The sequence below is a fragment of the Lottia gigantea genome, assembly GCF_000327385.1.
Source record: "Lottia gigantea unplaced genomic scaffold LOTGIsca_7, whole genome shotgun sequence".
In the NCBI taxonomy this organism is placed as follows: Eukaryota; Metazoa; Mollusca; class Gastropoda; family Lottiidae; genus Lottia; species Lottia gigantea.
Window position 1 is genome coordinate 3,767,239 of NW_008710370.1, and position 22,806 is coordinate 3,790,044.

The 22,806-nt window shown below is 33.5% G+C and overlaps 2 protein-coding genes across 2 annotated transcripts; both read right to left on the reverse strand.

The window, feature by feature from the left end:
• Positions 1–590: 590 nt before the first annotated feature.
• On the reverse strand, positions 591–6,105 carry LOTGIDRAFT_107883 (hypothetical protein; the record flags this gene model as incomplete). The annotated part of the gene is made up of 10 exons (XM_009065635.1): positions 591–815; positions 1,267–1,508; positions 1,834–1,966; positions 2,327–2,476; positions 3,193–3,329; positions 3,667–3,762; positions 4,229–4,314; positions 5,013–5,248; positions 5,514–5,552; positions 5,974–6,105. 10 exons carry the CDS (start codon positions 6,103–6,105, stop codon positions 591–593), a joined length of 1,476 nt encoding a protein of 491 aa, XP_009063883.1.
• A 6,520-nt stretch (positions 6,106–12,625) lies between these two features.
• Positions 12,626–13,628, reverse strand: LOTGIDRAFT_155135 (hypothetical protein; the record flags this gene model as incomplete). Its single annotated transcript, XM_009065636.1, has 3 exons — positions 12,626–12,837; positions 13,230–13,421; positions 13,574–13,628. 3 exons carry the CDS (start codon positions 13,626–13,628, stop codon positions 12,626–12,628), a joined length of 459 nt encoding a protein of 152 aa, XP_009063884.1.
• Positions 13,629–22,806: the final 9,178 nt, after the last annotated feature.

Here is a 22,806-nt window from a genome sequence, read left to right on the forward strand (position 1 = left end):
TGACTTGATTACGAAGTTATGTTAAGTAATGAATTAAAAATGTAAATCATCTTAAAAATGTCTCATATCGTCAATTAATATAGCAGAACAACGTACATTTCTGCAATTATGGATTTAGCGACAGGTCTCGCTTAGGAAAGGCATGAAATTCGGTCACAAGGAAGTCAGATGTTTGCTCTGCGTGATTATCTCTCTAAATCATGATTTAGTATCCCAGATGACTTTGATCTGGCTCTGTGTTTACATTACAAACAATTTTCCATGATTTGATTTGGGTTCCCTATATCCCCATTTTAAAAGCTAAAATATTTCGTTTGCCAGATATACCACTAATAAGGACTATGACCCATTTCGCCTGGAGTGCTTCTATCAGATTAAGATTCCTCATGTAGAATGATCAGGAATTATTTTCTACCCACATGTGTGCTGATTTCCCCTTTCTCCGTGTGGTTTGATAACCAATATCAACATGTCTTTTATATTGAATGAATGGAATTATAAAGCTAACATTATTTTCTGAAGGAAAATTCAAGGTATAACAACAATGGAAAATAGAATAAGATTCACTCGAATTTAAGTTACTTTGGTGCTTAAACTGACTTTACTCCATTATGTAACGTTTGAGTATCGTCGCCTTTGAGTGTACTTGGTGTTTGTTTGAAAGTTGTTAATTCTGAGACATCTGTATCCTCACTTGCTGGTATCATAGCCCAATCTTGTACTTCTCCTTCCCCCGTCAAAGCGTAAAATACAGCTCCAAAAAAATAAACACCAGCAGCTATGTAAAAGGTTGTTTGCCACTCTTCTCGAGTACCCTGAAAATACATTCATTTTCAGCTATTATTGGCCACAGAATATTCGCTCACATACAATCACGCTTTAGAAATGAAATATTTTAAGTTAGGGTAAAAAGGTGGAAAAGTTCACATAAATTACATTTGGAAACAACACAACCAAGACGGTTGCCAGCCAAATAGTGTGAATCTTCAGGAAATATTTCAGTTTTCTTTGACCAGCAGCATTTGACCCATTTCACATGGAGTGCGATTTGTTTACTCATAATTATGATTTGGGTTCCTCATCAAAAATAGAAATTCATATCACACAGAACAGGTCAGAAAATTTCATAAGAGTTATCTCTCTTGTTATATATTTATCTCTTAAAGTTTTCCTGGCTATCAAAAAACCTTATATTTTGCTGATATATAAAATACAACACTCTCTCCTTATTAATAGTATTGAACAGATTCTTGCTTTTCTACTTACGTTTTTAGTTAAAGCACCCACAATGTAAGGAGCTAATATACCAGGAATTGTGGCGGCAGTATTTGATATACCAAATAATGTACCAGCAAATCGTGGAGCTATATCACTATGGTTTATGAAGAAGCCACTAAAATGAAATCCACACATCCCTACAGCTAACGTTACCATAACCACAGCTTCTATTTGTTGATCGCATTCCATAAAACTTGTACCAATCAGAAATATCCCAGGACATACCGTGCCTTTACAAATATAAAATATTTTCTATTTGTTAAAAAGAGCAAAGAAGCAACTATATTTAACAATGATAACTTAGGTTCACCTAAGCCAAACCTCTTGGCATTGATCTTTCCCGGATTATCCGTACCCATGTACATCTGGATCGACTGAAATTATGAGTGAAGACGACCTATTCAAGGTCATAGTACTTGCGCACACCGATCACAATCGACATTTGTTTGACATAACCAACACAGCAAACGAATACTCAATGTATACAGTGAATACAAGATGCTCTACTAAAAAATGTTTTTGAGATCCGCAATGGACTTCAATACCTACACCTACCTAGAGCTGAAAATATTTTCCTTGTTGTGGCCACTGAGAAATATTTCTTTCTGATCATGAAGTCAGCTATATTCCCAGATACAATTATCATAAACCAAAAACACAAATACGGCAACATCGAAAAGAGACCATTCTGAAATGCCAATTATCTTAATAAATAAATTGATAAAAAGCAAATGGGTAACCCAAAAGAAATAAACACTAAATAGTACAATTCAAACGATCTGTGAAACATTATCATAGTTTGTCATAGATTAATACACTACAAGCAAGAACATTTATTATATTCAGAACCAATAACTCTCACCGTAGATACCAGGACCCCGAGTGTGTTTTAGAATGAGAAATACTACGCTTCCGTAAGGTTTATTGTGGAATGGGGCCTGGTTTTGACATTTTATAAGATCTTCAAGTTAGCTATGTCTTTGCAATATGTTGATAACCAAAATCGTTTTTCCCTTATATTTTAGATATTTCAGGTAAGTGCACTTACCGATTTAATATCGAATTTTAACACTTCTTTCATATAACTAGGTAGCTGTGTCAGTAACATATAGATTCCATAATTACCACAAACATGACCAATTATAATAGCCCAGACTGCTTTAGATGTAAATATTTTCTTCCATGGGGTTTTTTGATCCTGATTACAGAAATATATACAATGTGGTAAGTAGTGACATTCCAATCTAATAAGTAATACTAAATATTTAATTAAAACGACCGATTCGCCATTTTCGAGAGTATATCGTACTTTGGTCTCAAAAACGGGAATAGTTCCGCTAAACTAGTAGGTAATATCAGTAAGCTTAAGAACGGTTTGAGACTTGAGTATTATCGTACAGCGACGTCAATGGTATTTTCTCTTATAGACCTTATCAACGACGTACAACCCAAACTTGGGTACAGGCTTGTGAATGAAACAATATACAAAAGTAAATACTCTAGTTACAGCTTTATGTGAATTTGTGATTTTGTGCAGTTCTAGTGTTTCTGAAAACTATTTGCATATTATATTCAAGGCCAAAATCAAACCCTAAAAATGGCATTCCATGGCCTTTATCAGTTGCAGTTTTCAGATGACATATTTAAGCCTATTCAATTGATTTATCGTATATATCAAGGGATATTATATCTTTTCAACTGTTAAGCCAATTTGATGCCAATATTCCTTTAATTACAACTTATAATCATAAATTCTCATTTAAACCCTGAAATGTTCATATAAAATTTGATTTTATTTTAGTCTCCAATGAAAAACTGCTTGTGCTTATTATGTTAATTCCGACCATTCACGAACAATTCAAAGATTTTACAAACTATCACCTTGTCTGTCATCTTAGAAATACAAAGAGTTACCCTTTTATTAATATTTTTGTTGACATGTAAACTAGCTTCTATATACCGTTTTTCTACCGCTGTTATTCTTTTACACTCATTTGGTGAATCATGCACAAAAATACACCAAAATACTACCCATATGAAAGACAGGCAACCTATAAAAATACAGATAGTTTTAATAGTTGAAATCGTTATTGATAGCCAGTAACTGCGTTTGACCAAATTCAATTCACACGTTATTATATACAGGACCGAAGACAAGGTTTCGAGTACGTTTCATGCTAATTAAAATAGTTGTATGATTATCATATTAGATATGCTTCCAATAACTCGTCCCTTCAAGTAAAACCTTACCAACCATGGTATTTCGCAAAGTGCTGAGAGGATATAACTAAATTTGAATTCATGTGCAACATCAAGAGATTTGTCGCAGTAGACTTGTACTCTTTCATAATATGGACATACATGATTAAAATCATAAACTGCACTTACCAATTACATAAAATACAGAAGGCCATCCGCCGTCAAATCCATAATGCGACAAGAATCCACCTATAGGAAATATCAAAGCATTGCCGAACTGTCCTCCTGAAATTTGAGTATTTGACTGTCTTGAAAAGAAATGCAGTTATTTACTGGGAATGATGCACATTGGGATTAATATATTCAGATGCAAGTAAGAGGTGTGGACCAAAACGTCCTCGTCCTCTGAAAGAGAACTTTGTGTTATGTTTATGGTATCTGAAATGGTTCTTTCTACAGTAAATTCTCTGATTCCTTTTATGATGCTGAAGCCCAAAGTAGTTTCCTGATTCAAAGTGGAATACAAATAGTAGTGAATCATTCCAAAAAAGAACGAACGATATTTCAACGGTTTGCTTCACCAGCTGCTGCTTTGACCAAAATTAAATATGTGGCACTTAAGTATGAAATTTTCCTGTAAGTATGATATTTTGCTGCAATTATTTTAAGTAATAAAAAGTATATAAACCATATTATTGTTTGTCCATTAACAGTCAATTTCATGTACACTTTCTTAATAACTGAATCTTACCTGCGTAGGAAAGACCAATTAGACGACTTCTTTCATTAGGGGGTGACCAGTTGGCCCATAGAGCTTGTGCGGCAGGATACATGACGCTCTGAAAAAAGACATATTTTTCTCATGACTTGTTGCTAAACAATATTGTTATTGTAAATCCTTTTGTCTATTGTTGTTTGTTTGTACTAGATTGAAATTCACGATTTTCTCAATGAAAAGATTACTTGGCTAATAAAGGAATTAAGAAATACGCCAATCTGATCTGTTATAACTGTTGATTTAAAATCGTGATTTGGTGATTTAAAAGGAACTGTCCATCAAGTTTGTTGATCAGACTTTTGTCAGTAGATCTTGGACATCAAGAAGCAAGAAGTTAAAGTTTGGATTGGTTTTATTTTGGCACACAATTGTTAGCAATTGCAATGTTACTTATATGAAAATAATTGTGTGATAAAGAGTCGTATTACAGTTCAGGTTAGCAATTGTCATGTTAACCTAATCCTTTTTAGCGACATTTTAGAGATCACATTAAATAACAGACACAATTTTATGATATACTACTTAGTTTTATTACACACTACGTTTCAACTTTCACTACCGGTGACTAGATTTAAGCTTCTGTTCAATAATCAACTTTGTATATTAGTTTGCATTATCTGTGACCGAGCGCAGACGCGTATAGTCTTAATGTTTATAATTTTTTAAAATTTAAATCTTTTTGTGGCCACGATAATTTAAAGTACTCATTAACTGAAATTAAATATTTGACATAAAAATGATGATTTTTTTTTAACACACCTCACCTATTCCAAGTATTATCCTTAATACTATTAATAAATAAGGATTAGTCCTGGCACAGACTGGAGTAAGAATTGACAGTACGGCTACTGGGAACATGCCTAGAGCTATTACTTTTTTAGCACCGAATTTCTCACTTAGCCATCCTCCGGGAACTTGTAGGAGAAGATAACCCCAGAAAAAAGATCCAAGTATCAACCCTTGAAGTTCTTTATTCCAGAGAAATTCTCCCGGCTGAAACATAAAAATTGCACATAAGATTTAAAGATGGGTTTCCTTATTTTTCATTGTCAAATTAAGCAAACTATTCGATAATTGGGGTTTTTAATGAATTATCATGTATTCCCAATCATATCATTATGTTCTTATTGCATAAAATTAAAAGTTTTAACCAATCAATAATGTCCATGTATGAACAGTCTGGATAAACAAAATAAAAAGACTTTGATCATTTGAATTCTGCTGGCAATTCTCTGCTAATTATGAATTAATTATGGACATGGGAGACAAACTGGTATTTTTCCAAGTCATTAGAAACCTCTACTTTTTATTCGTATAAGTATTAGCATTTTCATTTTCATAAATGAAAAAAAAGGAAACCATCTTTAAACAAAATACAATCAATCGGAGGGTGATTTTACATAAAAGAATGCGCAAATAATTAAATCTTACAATATTCATATTATTCTTCATATTTAAATACCAACCAGACCGACAGCGCAAATAGAAATAAAAAGAAAACTTGTTCGATTAACACTTTTTTTTTTACAAATTTAATTTCTTTTTTATGAGTATTTTATATATTTTGAAAAATAAAATAAAATCCATACTATTACCTTCGAATCGGTTTTCAATGCTTCTGGGCATTTGGCATTGGTTGTATAATTAGATGATAAGGAGAGGTTGGCAAGATATGTCATATTATTATCGTATATGATATCTTTTGGTTGGTGTTGAACCATAGATACTATAGCTATGCTGAGGTTTACTCTTTGACCGTAGAGAGAAGCAAACCCACAGAAACAAATGATCGCGAGGAAAAATCTTTGCGATGTCCACCATGGTACTAAAAATAAAGCAGCAATTAGCATATAAAGGAAAAAGCACATTTGGAAATCAGAAAATTTTCAAGATCTCCGACAAAAGGAAATACAATACAGGTATCGGAGTTATTGTCATTTTTTGCGATTTGCTGAATTTATACTCTCAAGAATGCAGGCTGTTGAGCACAAAATATCAAATACGGCTACTTTTGAACATTTTTGTAAGCATGTACATTGTGAAGAAATCAAGGAGAAAATGATCTCGTTTAGTTCATCTGTTTACTTTACCCACTATTATTAGTTTAGATCTTTCCACCTAAAAGAGATTGTAGAGAGGTTTGGATCTTCCCACCTTAAAGGTTGTTTTTAATTTTTGACGAGTTTTGGGGCTGACAGCATCAATTTGCACCATTCAAATTTTCAGTCAAACGTCTGTGGTTCCTGCTATTCCTCTTAAACTTAAGTGTTTAAAGGCAAAGGGCCTTTTGTGATAATGTATATTTACGCGATTAGTGACCTCATCAAATACCTAGTTTTAGTGGAATTGAGGAACCACAGACGTCTGATTTTGGTGTACGTACCATCTGAAGTATCTAAGTCTTCCGATAAACCTTGTGGTAATTGAATAATGCTGTCATGATGATGAAGGTCTAACGAACTAATCCTGTGCCATGCCAACCTTTTACTAGAGGCATTAGAGTCTACGCTACATTCTGATGTTGTTCTTTCACTTTGTCTCTTAACCCTGTAATTGAGCGATATTTTATTTAGTACAAACTTCTAACAATCTAAAAATCCTACATTTTGTAGCTTGTAAACTTTATAGTTGTGTTGTCAATTTTGACTCTTTCCGTGGGGCACGTAGTGGTAGCCACCAAACGTTCTTGAAAATAGTTAGTTGTACTTAGCTAAACGTATGTCTGACTTTTAGATTACCTTTCGAGAGATTTTATTCCTGTCTTTGTGGATATTTCTTTCTTGTTATCATCTTTGTTCAATGGAGAGTTTTCTGTAACAAGACTGTTTTCTTCAACATTGTGAGAGTTGTGTTCCATTACTAAATACTTATAATTAAATACTTCACTTCGTCCAAAGATGAATTAGAAACATATAGGCTTACAGACCAATTCAATTGATTTCAGATTACCAGATCATCATAATCCTATAATAATTATATTAATACATCTCTTAGTTCAATAGTTACAATCACACCTCATTACAATCTAATCAGAGACAAATGTGGTTATAAAATATAATATTATGTGCAAGTTAACACGTGTCTATTAATGTAAAAATTAAGCCTCTCGTACATCAGTGCATCTTCACAATGTCAAGCTATTATGAATATCGTACTTATAAACCATGACTTCATGTATCATGAACGTTTGTAAATGAAGCGATATGATCATACGCGACGAATATAGCCGACCAGAGGCCTTGACAGAAAGTCTGTCAGCAGCCATAATGTATACAATCTGTCACTGCATTCCGTGATACTAGAAAAGTGTCTATTGCAATCAAGGTACGATGTCCGTAATAGCTTGATATTATAAAGATGACATTAGTATAAAACACTGTGACATTAGAGTGACATCATCAACCATATAACTTCACAATTTAATGTGCAACAATTCATTCATTCAACAATTTCGTCATCATGAAATGCTTTATAGACATCATAGACATTTTATACCTAGTAAACAAACAGTAATCTATCTCGCTACTTAATTTTCATCATACAAGTTAATCCAATTTATCGTAGGCAATGAAACACATTTATAATTTTTTTCTTCAAAGAAGAAAAAATTATCATTCACTTTGTACTTTTTATGGTTTTTTCCCTGTGTTATTAGACGTGTTGACAATTCTACTCTAACTAAACTACAAATTTATATTTTTTACGAAGCGTGAATTTTGTGCATGATCGTGAATTTATGACCAATTTCTTATTTGAGCGCTTTTCGTGGAGAGTCGAGGGTTAACAAATGCTTTGCTGATTTCCCAGCTAATTTCGGAATGGATGAATATTGTCCCGTCCAAACAGTCTCAGTTTTTTAGAAATTGACTTATTATACTCGTGTCATTGAGAAATAAGTAATCGCCCGATGCGTTATTTACCTTACATGCATATATTGAGCATATCAGATCAAAATATCACTTTTACTTCCAAATTAGCCGTTTAAAATATAGCCATTCATCACACGAATTGTACACGACACTTAGGACACGCCATTATTTATTGTAATAATATTAACTTACTCTATTAAGTAACAGGATACAACACGGATATATTTGCCATTATATTTACTATAACTATGCATTAATTGTATAATGTAACGGTTGAGATCCTATTGATATTAATCCACTACAAAAGGCTGTTGTGTATGGTCGCTTTATTGCAAAATAAAACTTGTTGGGTGTAGGCATGCGTGGATATAAAACACAATTTAATTTGTATAAAATATGAAACATCCATTATGCACCCGTAAAATTATGTACCAAACGGACAATTTTGCGAAGATTGTGTTAACTGCGTGGCTAATATTTCCGACAAACTGTCAATGGGCCGAAAATACTCTTCAGCATAAGCAAATAGGAACATAAAAAGTGTCTACTAAAAAAAGTAACCTTATCTTACCTCTATCTTTATAAACCAAATTTAGTGTCTTTGTATACCAATATTGATGTGTTTGGCATAAGATACATTTATTCCGTACTTGCGTATTAAAAACTGATTTGTTCAATGCCGTTCATGAAACTGACCTTCAATCAAGGACGTATTGAGAAATCGTCTGCTAGAAAAATCCTTGAAGGTGACTTCAATGTCAGTCCACACACAATTCATATCATATTAAGTCGAGGCGTGAATCATTGGAAGACGTCTGAACTCGACTGATGTAATAATTTTGTTCTATTTCAATTTTAAAATAATAAGGGTACACAGAACAGAATCCTGCACAGGGACTACTGAAGAGCTATTTCTTAGGTAAAAACGGAACTGTTTGCGACTGGTAGAAAGTCGCCCTATCGCCTGTCGTGACCATTAAGAAGTATTGACTGACAAAACTAGTTCGTGCAACATAAATTGTACATCGCTTGGAAGGAGAGAATAAGATTATTGTCCCTTTGTATGTTTTTCTCTCGAATATAGCTGGACAAATCTGGTCCTACCCGTTCCCCGAACTTTATGTACGGATGGGATATCAACACGTTCAGGGACAGATATAAAATGTCGCATTTTAAGAGAGTTTTGTTGGTTGCTGGTTACCTAGTGTTCCCCACACAGTACCACAAAACAGCCGAGTGGTAGGGATTTCCCTATTCATATAAAGGGGTTAATATTTTTTTCATAACAATAATTTAAAGTGTTTAAAGAATTTAATGTAATGACGGATATGAGTGATGTAAGAGGTAAATTGAACAGTTTATTTCGGTAGGTTTACCAATTCACAAAGATACTCTGCAGACGTTCTGCAGGTACAAAGTTACAATAAACATATTTAACCTTTATAAATCTAAAACTGAATCTTGTCTTAAACTAGACTATAACATCCTGTATGTTATTACATGGTTCAACGTGACTTACATCAGGTAAGAAACCAACTGGTATAAATATTTTACACACTGGCCATGTGTGTTTGAGCCAATAATTTAGATGAATCTAAACAATTTTCTATCACAATCTTTGCTAATTTCATCTCTTAACATTTATTAATGGCAACTTGATAAAAGAGAATGAAGAATATGCGAAACCTTATTTGGAAAACTATATCGATTTACGTAAGAGATAACTATTTTCGGACATATTTCATATTTAAAATAAATTACGCTATCATGGCGCTGATCAAGATTCGGTGTTGATATCTCTGCAGCATTAGAATTATTGTATAAACAAACTAAAAAAAAAAGAAATTTTTTCAATTAAATGCTTCACGAAAAATCAATGATATAAGTTTACCGACGTTAAAAGAATACCATTGCGTTGTTAAATATAAACATATATCCACATTTCTGTGTTAAAACACAGATATTTTTGACTACAAAAGAAACTAGAATTATTGAAACGCAATGGTATTCCTGTAGCATCAGTAAGCTTACATCATTGATTATTCGCCTGTGAAGCTTTTAATTGAAAAAACTAAAAAAAAAAAAAAACAAAGTTTTCTGAATAAATACGAATTTATATTATATCATCATTCACTTTACCGTTAAAAGGGACAGTCAGCATTTTCGGGGATTGATTTGGGTCTCTATTATGCTGTAATCGTCTTAGAAGTACTAAAACGCACTAAAAATCGCACAATCCCTTCAAATATACCTCAAACTGTCTATTAGGATATAAATATGTTTTCTATATATGGCATAGTCTCACTAAAATTTGAGACAAAACTTTCAAACGTGAATAATTATGGATATACGTGGGTTTGAAAGATTATGTAAGCTAAAATAATTCCTGTTTCTGAAACTAAGGTATGATTGGTCAACGGATATTGAAGGTTCTCCTTTAACAGCGCCAAATGCAATTATGTTTAGTAGGCTAAAGAGATTCTACTTTGCTACATTACAGAGGCAGTATGCAAATATCTTATTTCAAAACTATTTAGAAGGTGTACGTAAACTTGCTAAGTTTATAAAACTTTTTGGTAGTTGTTAGAAAAATAATATACGGATTTAAGCAAAATTAAAGCCATATTCTATAGAAATAATTCTCCTACGTGTTCTAAAAGTTTCAACTAAAAATATTGATTCTTTATAAGATATTAACATCAAAATTAGTATAAGCTGCTTAGTTAACAAATAGTACACTCCGTTTTTAATTAGCCGTTTTAAAACTAATTCAGTTTGATCACGTAGATACACAGCTGTAACATAGCATATTTTAGAAATATTTTCAGGTATTATTTACTACGTTTTTAATATTGAAAATGTGTATAATTCCCCGGCCACTGCAAATATGTTGAGTTTTTTTTTTAACTGAAATTTAAGAAACTACATAGGAATCGACAATTTGGTCTAATCAAACCCTGATAAACCTAGTTGATGGCGTGGGAAATGCCGAAAGTGGTGTGGTTGTCAATTATTGCAATCCAAGCTTTACACATATAATGCAGAAAACAATCTATATAAAAGATGGTAGGTACAAAATTACCAGAACCTTATAATCTTGTTTTGCGCAATGCAATTAAGAGAATGCGAAAACGGAATCACTTACCATAGGTCTAAGCATGGATGCATAGCATACAGCTGAAAATTATATTTATATATTTGATATTTTATCCTGCGGGAAAGGAAGGTTGACTTCTCCAAAATGTCCATACATATGGCGAAATAGATTCTTCATTTAAAATTTAGAAGAGAAAAATCATATTCTTATCAATAAAATATTGATTACAATGTACGGAATGTATGTATCATTATTACCAAGCATCAGCAATGAGATTCGGAGCTTGGCTAAATGAAGTTTGTTAAGGTCGGCATATAACTGACTCATTTGGAACCATTGAAAACCACCTGAGTAATTTTCAATGAAACAAACTGGGTAAGACTTCTACATCGATAATAATAAACATGTACTTAGAATACTGACGATGATATAACCCCATTTCGTTCACATTAATAAGTCCAGTCAATAAGGTCGGCTTAATCGACCAAACCATTTACATGCTACAAAAAAACAACTCAATTCCATATAATTAGATGGACTTAAATCGTTCCAACAAGAATAGTAAATGTGGGATTTTTATAGTGGATTTTGAGATTTTTTTTAAAGGCCTTTAAGATGGGTTTCTTTATTTTTTAAGTGTCAAATCAAGCAAACTATTTGATTAATTAGTGCTTTTATTGAATTATCATGTATTCTTAATCTTATCATTATGATCTTTTTGCATATAATAATAGTTTTTAACCAATCATAAATGTCCGTGTATGTAAGTCTTCATAAACAGACTTTTTGACCGTCCTTGATAGGTCTTGATTGGAATTTTGTTGGTAATTCTCTTCTAATTTAGCTAATTATGAATTAATTATGGACATGAGAGACAAACTGGTATTTTTCCAAGTCATTAGGACACCTCTACTTTCTATTCATATAAGTATTAGGGTTTTCATTTTCATAAATGAAAATAAGGGAACCCATCTTAATTAGAAATTGTCTGGTGGTGTAAAGACTCATTTGTCAAATCTGTAAAACAGAGCAGCTATCTTTTTTTAAGCTGGACCATGGAAAAATATCGCTTTGCTTATCTCACTGTGAATTTTACCAACAGAGATGCTTTTTCCAAATTCAGGTTGTTAAAGAGAAGCATAAAACAGCCATGTGTTAAGGTAACATTCATATCCATTTGGAACTCGAAAAATTGCTGGAGATTACTGCCATGACTTTAATTCCAACCCGTATCCCATGCCTTCATTAGCTCCATAAGCAGAAGTGTGTAAAACAAAGTTTAATTTTCATTTCAATTATGTAATCCATAGAACTTTCAAAACAATGAGATAGAAACAAGCGTTAAAATGAACGCCTGCATGCTTCGGTGCAATTTGTATTACCGGAACAGAAAAAAAGTTGAATTTAAAGCATTAGTTCACAAACAAATGGTTGCTTTTCGGTGCAGACTATGTCATACAAGCCAATAGTATCTCCATTGAAGTACGATACACAGTATTCTGTCCCTTGATGATTATCTGGTTCATAAGCATTCCAATATTCAGTTTTTATTTGTCCACCTCTCGACCATTCAAACCCATTAGATTTCACGCCATAACCACCAATATATACCTTTTCTGAAAAGTAGCAAAGGCTGTAAATAAGTTACCAACTAATGACGAAGATCTCTGATAATCTCTACTTCTGTTGTTTTCTTATGCTTTGGGCAGACGAACGGTTTTTTATCGAGAGTTTCACCAACTGATTGTGGGCACACGAGACGGAATATCTTAAGTCGGTCATATTTTCGCCATTTTCTGATAGTCTGATCTCGCCCTGTGGAGCCCGCCGTTAGTGCGGGCACACGATTAAAACAATCGGAAACAAATATCAAAATGTCAGCATCTTGTTGGGGAGGCATGGATATATGAGATATTTTACTCAAGATTCTCGTCGGCGACAAAAAACGTTCGTGTGCCACCAGCATTACTAGACTTTTGTTTGGTTATTAATCATACATTTTCCTTACCTACACCATGATCCGTGGTAAACTGTTCAAGAGCACTGTATATTTCATCTGTGTATATATTTAGAAGATATCCACTATCTTGTTGGCAAACGTCATAAGCAGCATCCCAGCCAACTTCAGTTGCGTTTATTTTCAGGCAAATGCCCAGATTTACATATACTTGATAACCTTTCAATTCACATTCAGATGGTCCTGGAATAATATTACATTTTAAATGTTATATCTTGCGTTTATTATCTTATGTTGACAGCACAGGTTATCAAAATTAAAACTAATATAACTGCATGAAAATGTGATTTATTTTGTTATGGTCTTCTGATGAAACAAACAAGTTGTCAACGAACCTCGCCCAGTATTCGAAAACGGATTTCCGATATTCTTGAAAAAAGGATACGACATAATATATTTATAAGACAATGGAATGATAAAAAAAACATAGTTTTAACGCAATCTCAGTGTAAATTTATTTATTTATGTGTTTTGGTGTACGATCAACTGAGTCAGTTTCTATTGTAGTTCTTTATAATATATATTTATAATATAATAAGCAGACACGATGCGAGTGAATATTCAAAACTCAAAGATTGGAACATCATTTTATGGAAGCGGGAACACATTATACCAGTTAATAATCTCTTGATCTCCAACCTAGCTCTTTATACATTCTAATTTCTGAATATTTTAAAATGAAAAGGTATGAACGTCGACAGTGAACCGTGACACAAAACTCGCACCAAATAAAAAGGGACTCATATTTTAGGTCTTAAAATACCATTTAATAGTTCATGCGTTCTTACTTAGATCCCATTCCGCTTTAAGGTCCCGACAAACAGGACTACGTCTATTTGCGATCTTACGCCGACTAAAATTGCACTCGGTCGGCGACAAACCTGAAGAAAACGCGAGAATAATAATATAAATACTACAACTGTCAACCTGCGATCTTCCTTCCCTAATAAAATCTATGGGTCTGATGCACTTCATTAATGCGTTTATGGAGATATTAGACGCTTGTCAGACATTCTCGATTCCGTGGCGATCTCAACGACGCTTTTGGCGACAACGTCGTCCATCTTACGGTATTTTAACCTTCCTTCACGCTTATAGCGACCTTAACGGGCTCTGAGCTTAATTTCCGTCGCCGTAGCAGGTCGGTAAGGATACTTTTCCGATGTGACAGGGTTATTAAAAGCACAATCATATTATGTTGCTTTCCTCTCCTTAAAGATACATGCAAATAATTTTCTTAATATTTACCTGAAAATTTTTCAATGACTGATGTTAAACGAATTTGACTCGAAAAAGAATTCGGCAAATCCGATAAGCAATAGCAAACGCCATCTTGCAATGATGCTGTGGTCAGATAGGAATCCGACATACAATAGGCAACGCAAGTGATTACACTGTCGTGCTTAAATGAATCAACATAAGTCATATTAAATGGTTCACGTTTTAGGTTTATTTTCCATGATGTCGTCAAACCTAAATCCACAAGAGCGAGCGCACATATAATTATTCCCAAATACATTATAATTAAAAATGACTTCCCTGTATTGCGTCTCTTGAATTAGAACAATGGATAATATATGGAATAGGATATCTTTATCAGTTGAAATCTCTACGAACTCGCGCATTAATCCATATGTAATGAATCTATTTGAAAGCTTTACCAAAATCTGAAATCAATGAATAAATAATTATGTATTATTGATATATCCATGAAGAATTAAATGTTGAGTCATAGTAATAAAATAGTCTGAAACTATCTGACTACGAATATTTGCAGATGCAAAAAAAATGTAGGTTCTACAATTTATCTTCTGCAAATATAGAAACACCAATTTTCCACAACATATTTAAAGAAAGCCTGCCAGACAAGGTGAACAGCAGCTTTGTTAAATTTTTAGATTCAATTTAAAGCAGCATGAATCATACCCTCTCAAGTTTCTATTAAATACTCAGAAAATGTTCTAATATCATCAACTCCTTAACCATGACCTTATCAATTCAGGGATCACACCAAGTTTCAAATTGAATGACAATTGCAGCTTCTATAGTGCTCATGAACCAATTTTGACGCAATAACTGAATCCAAATGAGATGTTCGCACAAACAAATTTGGATGCGTTTATGTCAAGGACAATAACTGGGGATGAAAATACCCCAATACTGTTAGAGAAACCATTGAAAGGTAAAAGGAAAGTTTCTTAAAATTGGTCAAACGTCTTTCGCGCCATCTTTCAGTAAATGCGACGTTTATATGACGGGAAAACAGTTCCATTTGAGCCCTTCGGTTGGCTCGTCTTTTGTAACGTCACCGTAAAGCTATAATACTGGAAAATGAAGGCCGTGTGTTTGGTCAATCGAAATCCTGTGTTCAATGTGACGTTCAAGGACCTGTTAGTATTTTAAGGATTGTCAACGCGTAAGGTATGTTTTAATGGAATTGTTTTTATTGAGTTCGATATTTAGTATCAGCTACTCACGAGTCTCTGCTGCATTAGGTTGATTTATGTGCCGTTTTTCTGAGACTGGGAAGACTTTTCCAGTCTCCCAGTATAAGTAGTAGTATGTATAGCAAGTGGATAGAGACTTAAACCCTTTAAAACCCACAGTGGACACACATCTTATTAGTTAGCATCTTGCTCCGAACGTTCAATCTATGCAGTGTACCGAAAAAGTTATATAATTAACTATGCACCTAGAAGTTAGTTATTTAATCAATAACGGTTATACCTACGAGTTAAAACCGTGCAACGAATCAGTACGCGTGGTCAGAGCTAAGTTCTAGTGCTCTAAGAAATGTTAAAACAATACAAAGAAACAATACTTAGAAACCACACAATCAAGGCCATATTACAATTTTGTATCAATAAATAATGAGCTAATTCATCTAATGGGCAATCAGTAGTCAAGCCAGCCATTCAAATGTGGGTAACCTCTACCAAGGTTAGGAAGTAAATTTAGGAACAGTCATTACACGCAGAACAGGAAGAAAACATAGAGCGGACATTATCAGAGCTTATTCACGCTAGTCAACTGATGCATTTAGATTCCGATAGTCCCGATTTTTGCCTGAAAATTGTCCTCAATTTTTGAAGACACTGTTTAAGCTCATGCTTATGACGTTTTGATTTAAAAGCTGTTCTGCATATGCAAATCCAAATAGTGCATATTAAATCTGTTATTTCATGATCACTCATAACTTGAAAATGCATATTCAACACCTCTTACTGAAACTCACATATAGTGATCATAGTACCAAGTAGTTCGCCACCTTTAATATTTGGTAATTTAAAAATAACCCAGTACAATTTAGTTTATTGTACACTCATTTACATACAACTTCAGTCAACGGTTCTATTCAATAAGGAGCCAAGAAACTGACTTTTTCCATGACTTTAGAATGTTTGGAATGCAAGATTTTGCATCTAATTTTTTTTAAATGACGCCTCAAATTACAAATGTGTCCTTTAAAATAATACTGATATGGTTTTGATGATGCCTATAGATTTTCGTTTCATCGAATTTTTTCATTGATTTTCGAAGATTGTCTAGGTGCGATTGTCTGAAAGTGTCGATAGTTTTTTCATGTTTTTGTGTTATGTAGGTTGATACCAAGGTAATGAAACAAAACAAAATTGATGATGATCAACAAAAGTTCATTTATTTACTAAATTGTTAGCAAAAACTCTACCGGATACAAATCGTCGCATAAACAATAAACTGTTACTTGTTACTATCACTGCTTTTTTTTGTAATTTTGAGAAATTGATATTTGAAGTTAAGGAGTCTATGGAAATGAACTTTGCTTGCCTTTTGGCTCCGTTTATAGCCTCTGCTTTGTTCGTGCATACTTTTATATTGTGCTACAGGGACAGATGCGCCATTTTTGGGGGTTGATTTTTTGTAAATTGTCTTCAGAAGTATTCAAAATGTACGAAATTCGCAAAATTCCTTTAAAAACACTTCAAACTAGGAATTTTACTCTCTATTTCTGTGTATGTCTTTTCTACATAATACAGAGTATCTTAAATTGAAGAGTTGTCATTTTAACATTCAATCGCTGATAATTCTAGATTCACATGAATTTGAAAGCTCAAATCTCTGCGGTGAGCTTTGAACTCTATTACAGATTGGATAAGGTAATAAAAAATATCCCGTTTCTGAGACTAACGTATGGTTGGTAAAAAAATGGTCCACCTGTCCCTTTGAATAACCGTAGATAGTTATAGTTTCTGAATATAAAGGTACGTAAGTAGCCATATTGTTCTTCCAATCTCTCTAGAAAATCTAGTTTTATAATAGACATTGGATTTGCATTTTATTAATGTATTTAAGATTAGTAAAGGGTATATCTTTGAATTTGAGTCATAGCCTTTTAAAAGTAAACGAATTTGTTTTTTTGTTTTTTTCAAATTTGAAAAATATCCGCTTGCTTTGGTAGACTTGAGAATAAAGTAATACTTGCAATCTCCACCTCTTCCAACCATTGCTTCGCTCGAAACGACACAAAATGCTTTTTTAGCTAAGGAACAATGAGCTGTTCAATGAAAGACATTCAGTTTTTGGGACAAGTATCTTCCTAGAATCTTTTCTTTCTATTCTCTAGCTCCAGTCTTGGATTTATTAGTTATGTGTTGTTTTTACTTTTCAACAAGCTGTTCACTGGTGTTATTGGTAGAATTCTGGGCTTGGTACAAATATCGCATTCATTGCTCTGAGGAAGAAACCTATATTGTCATAATAAAAATTGCGTCTGACATGCATATATGTATGGATATCTGATACGACTATGACGGTAGGGTTAAAGCAAATCAGTCGAAAAAAGACGTTGTAAGAAATATCATTTGCTGACCGTTATTAAAATGTTTATCACAATAAGAAAGCCTATCTGCAACCATTCACAAGCCGACAAAAGGTAGACCCGAAATAAGTTAAATGTCAGTTATCGTGGATCGCTCAATCTATGTCCATGGAAAGATATGCACTGCGCCTGTGCACACTACATATAATGGAAATTTCTATTCGAGTGAAGATGCTTTTAACCCCCTCAGAGTAGAAAAATTAAATTTTTGGGAACCGGGGATCTATAAGTATAATTTATGGTTAATACAGAATATGTTTATTTGCCAGTGTGGAACTGAATTTCTTTTGCAGTGCGAAATGGGTATTTATGACATCAAAATGGGCCTTGAATAAAAAAAAAAAGCGTAAGCAAACAACAGGCAACTAAAAAATAACTGAAAAGTTTTTTTGAACTACATATTTTCATTTCGATCATGTCTAAAATATTTCTTTATCGAAAGAAAAAGCTATTGATAATTATCAATTATGCAACAAAAAATCAAAGAATATCACAAAAAGTAAATAAGCGTCATGAGAGCGGGTTATTTCTTGTTTTTCGTCTACTTTGATATTCTTTTTGATGTGGATTTGATCGCAATTGATTTGACCATTTATTCTTTATTTAAACGACCTTAAAATTCAAAAAAACAAGGTTTAAAAGATTGTGCAAGACTCCCTAACATTTTCTCTATCGATTAAAGGGAAAACAAAACGAAACGTCTGTTGTCCACATAGTTGGATACAACAAGCCCGTAAGTATCATATTCATATAAAATAAAATCAAAACTTCTGATGAAAGTAGAAAGTGTTTTTAATTTCGGGGAAGGGAGGGAAACCATGGACGCTCTCTGATATTTAGCGAGCCGACAATATAGGTCATATCTCATTCATTTCGGTTGGCTCTCAAAAACACTAACTTACTTCAATATATATATGTCGTAACTGGATGACTTGGTAGGGTTATCCACCGGCATTCAAGGGTTTAGTATCAACTCTAAAAACATATTGTAATCAAAACCTAAAGAAATCTCTCACTTGGCCATACCGTGATTTAGAAGGTTTTGTCAACGGGTGGAAACGTGAGCCATACCGATAACAATAATAGAAGGCCTATTGTGGACCCAAAAAGTTTCACAAAAAAGTTTCTTTTTGAGCAGGCCTTTTGCTGGTACCAGTAATGAAAATTCTAACAGGACCTCTAATGCTGACTGTTGAGAAAAATGACGTGGATTATTTAGACCAATAATGATAACAATGGCCGTTATAATGTTAATAATAAATAAATGATGATATTAATAATGGTACCTTTAATAATAATAATATGTCTGCATACAATGGACCTGCCCTTGATCCAGAAAGCATGCACGAGGAATTTAATGTTCCTCCACTAAGCTTGTTAAAGACGCACTCTTTGGACCAGATGTGTCACAACGTAAAAAGGAACAAAAATTCTTGTTTAGGTCAAGGTCAATTCAGGAAAACTACAGAGTAAGAGGCCGATCTTTCTCTTCCAGGGGACGCTTCACCCTGCAGTCAAATTTCCAAAACTATCAGCAACCACAACAAATCCTACATGTGATGCACATATTGTAAATAACGGGGTAAGCGAGCAGTTTATTGCTGACCAGTTGTCTGGCTTATTTGAAAACTAGACGTATATTACCACTGACCAATTGGTCTTAGAGATTGTCAAGGGTTATTTTAATGATTTCATATCCAATTCAGTTTGGTCTTCCGGTCAGTCCTCCATTTGATTCCCTCCAGATGGCCGCAATAGATAAAGAAATAAGCAGCATGTTCGATAAGAAAACCAATCTGTGAAGTCAGTCAGAATTTAGATAACTCGTGATAATAACAATTTATTTCAAATATATTTCTCGTAAAAAATGACATTTACAGGCCTGTGATTAATTTAAACGAATTTGTGGAAAATGAACAAGAAACCTTGTATAGCTTTAAAATCGATACGACCAGATAAATTTCTGTCATATATTGATCTGAAAGATGCTTATTCTTAAATTCCGATTCGTCGGGAACAAAGGAAATATTGACGTTTTGTTTTTGTTAGGGAGAAACAATTCCATTTGGTATATAGAGTGGTCATCATATCCAACCACTCACTTGTTACTGACAACAGATGCTTCTTCCTTTGGATGGGGAGCACATAATGACAATGATCAATTTAAAGGTGTACACTTGTGACATATGCGTTCAATCTGATAAACAGACTGCTATAGCGTACTCGTTGGTGGATCTGTTGAAAATCTATTTTGTGTCACAAAGAAAATCTGGCTATGGTGTAATGAGCGAAATATTTTTTATATCCGCTCAATATATTGCTGTCGTTATGAATCATTTAGCAGACAAACACTAAAGTGGGAATGGGAATTGAATAAACATGATTTTAAGATATGTTACTAGCTTTGCCTCGCGTTATAATAATCAGTTATATAGTTTTGAGTCTTTGGTTATAGATCCGCTTAGTATTGGATGCGATGCTTAAATTGGTCTAGTTTTTACCCTTATGTTTTCCTCCTTTCAGTTCATAAGTCCAGTTTTGTAGAAAAATAAGAAAGGATTCCATGAGTATTGATGATAGTATCCGGATGGGAAACACAGGTATGGTATCCGATACTTCTTTCAATGTTGATACAGCATCCAGCTCCTCTTCCTGCCAGGAAGGACATTTTGGGCATGCTTTTGAATAAACCACACATTATGGAGAAAGAAACTTTACCTGACAGTATGTCTTGTGTGAGGATATACCTCGCTAGTAAAGGTTTATCAGAAAATGCTACTACAATCATCAATGATTCTTGGAGACCACGAACAAAAAAGCAATAAGATCTGGCCTGGAAAAGGTGGACTTTTTGGACATAACTAAACTTTGATCACTTGGTATATTAACAAAAATTCCCCCAGACCACGATTTCATTATACATGCAATGCATTTGTTTTACTGAAATTTCTTGGCTTTTGTATCCGCTAGATATATCCTTAAAAGAACTGACCGTAATCCGGAAATCATCTCTAATTATTTGTATATTTTTTAACTTTTAAGAGCTATTATTTCGGAAACCATAGCCTTGGTCTAGAAGGTACAGACTTTTCACACTCTAAGGCACACACTACAAGGGAGCATCTCCCTCAGCTGCTTTTAATTCTGGTTGCCATATTTCAGATATATCAAAAACTGCGAACTGGTCAAGTTCCAAAACCTATCCAAGATTTTTACCACAGGGAAAGTAACATTTGTACATATAGTAAATGTATATCAAACTGAAATGCTTTGATGTCGTATTCCTTGTTGACAATATTGCAGTATAATCGGAGAGTGTTTAAAGGGCATATAGTGGAATATAATCCAAATATCACCAGAGCTGGAAATATGAAACTGATTATATTAATATATATACCCCGAGGATTTATGTTTCCTTCCAGTAGCCCCCAGCTGACAGGGTGCGCAACTGATTAGTTCAAGGTTAACCTTTTTATGATTGAATATCTCATGATGGTATTGTGCCGGTTTGGAATCCATGGAGGATTCAAATATAAACAAATACAGGCACAGGCACCGTGGAAGGTCCTCTTGTCTGGAGCTTTCGGATAAATCTTGATTTCTTGACACAAATGATAAAAAATAAGTTTTGACTATTTATATGATATTACACTTATTATAGATTAATATATCAATTTTGAAAGAAAAAAAAGAATACAAGACTATCGTGAGAATTTTGTGTTTAAAACCTAAATAATATTTCACGTAACATAAAATTAACATTTTTTCCCTAAAAAAATTATTAAAAGCTTGTGCTGCAATCTAGTGATATTTTCTATATTTAACAATCATTCCCCTTTTTAAAACAATCAAAAATCACAAAAGGAAACTACAAAATAAAAAATTGGTAATACACGTAACGTTACGTATGTTACATTAGTCAATAGTGTAATAATGTAGTGTACATTGTGCAATAGTCTGAGATCCCTCAATATGTTTTTTCTTTTCACCTGTAAAGGTGACAGAAGAAACATCTATAGAAATTTTAAGTACACAAGATTTATACTGATTCTTTTTAATTAAAACTATCATTAAGGCCTATATATTTAACCAGAGAGGGTCGAGGCCAAAATTCTTGCACAATTTGTAGTTCTTTTTTGTGTGATTTGTATATTTGTTTAGTGTGTGATATTATTATTATATACATATTATACCCCGGAAGATATTCCCTCTCTGAACTGGTTATGTTATATAAAATCATTCTATTGCCTATATCTAAGGTAAACTGGGCATTTAGTTTAGGTATTATTTAGGGCAAAAAAGCTGGATATTATATTGGAATATAAAATGACCATCCAACCCACCTGACCAAGATGCAGTAGCTTACAATTTCACCTTGTTTAAATTGTTTCAGATACTGTTGTATGAACTTCAAAAATCCAATGGAGATAATTTTCTTGTTAGGGTTGTGCATAAGGACTTATTCTATCGAACAGTTTTGGGAATTCTTTGAAATTCTCAACAACCACCATCCTTCTATCAAACTAACCGCAAACGTGAGTGACAAAAGCATAGACTTTCTCGATACCACAGTCTTTAAGGGAGATTCCATAGCAGAAACAAATAAACTGGATATTAAAGTGTATTTCAAAGAAACTGATACTCATCAACTCTTGCACAAGAGCTCCTTTCACCCAAAACATACCTTTTCTGGTATAATTAAGTCACAAG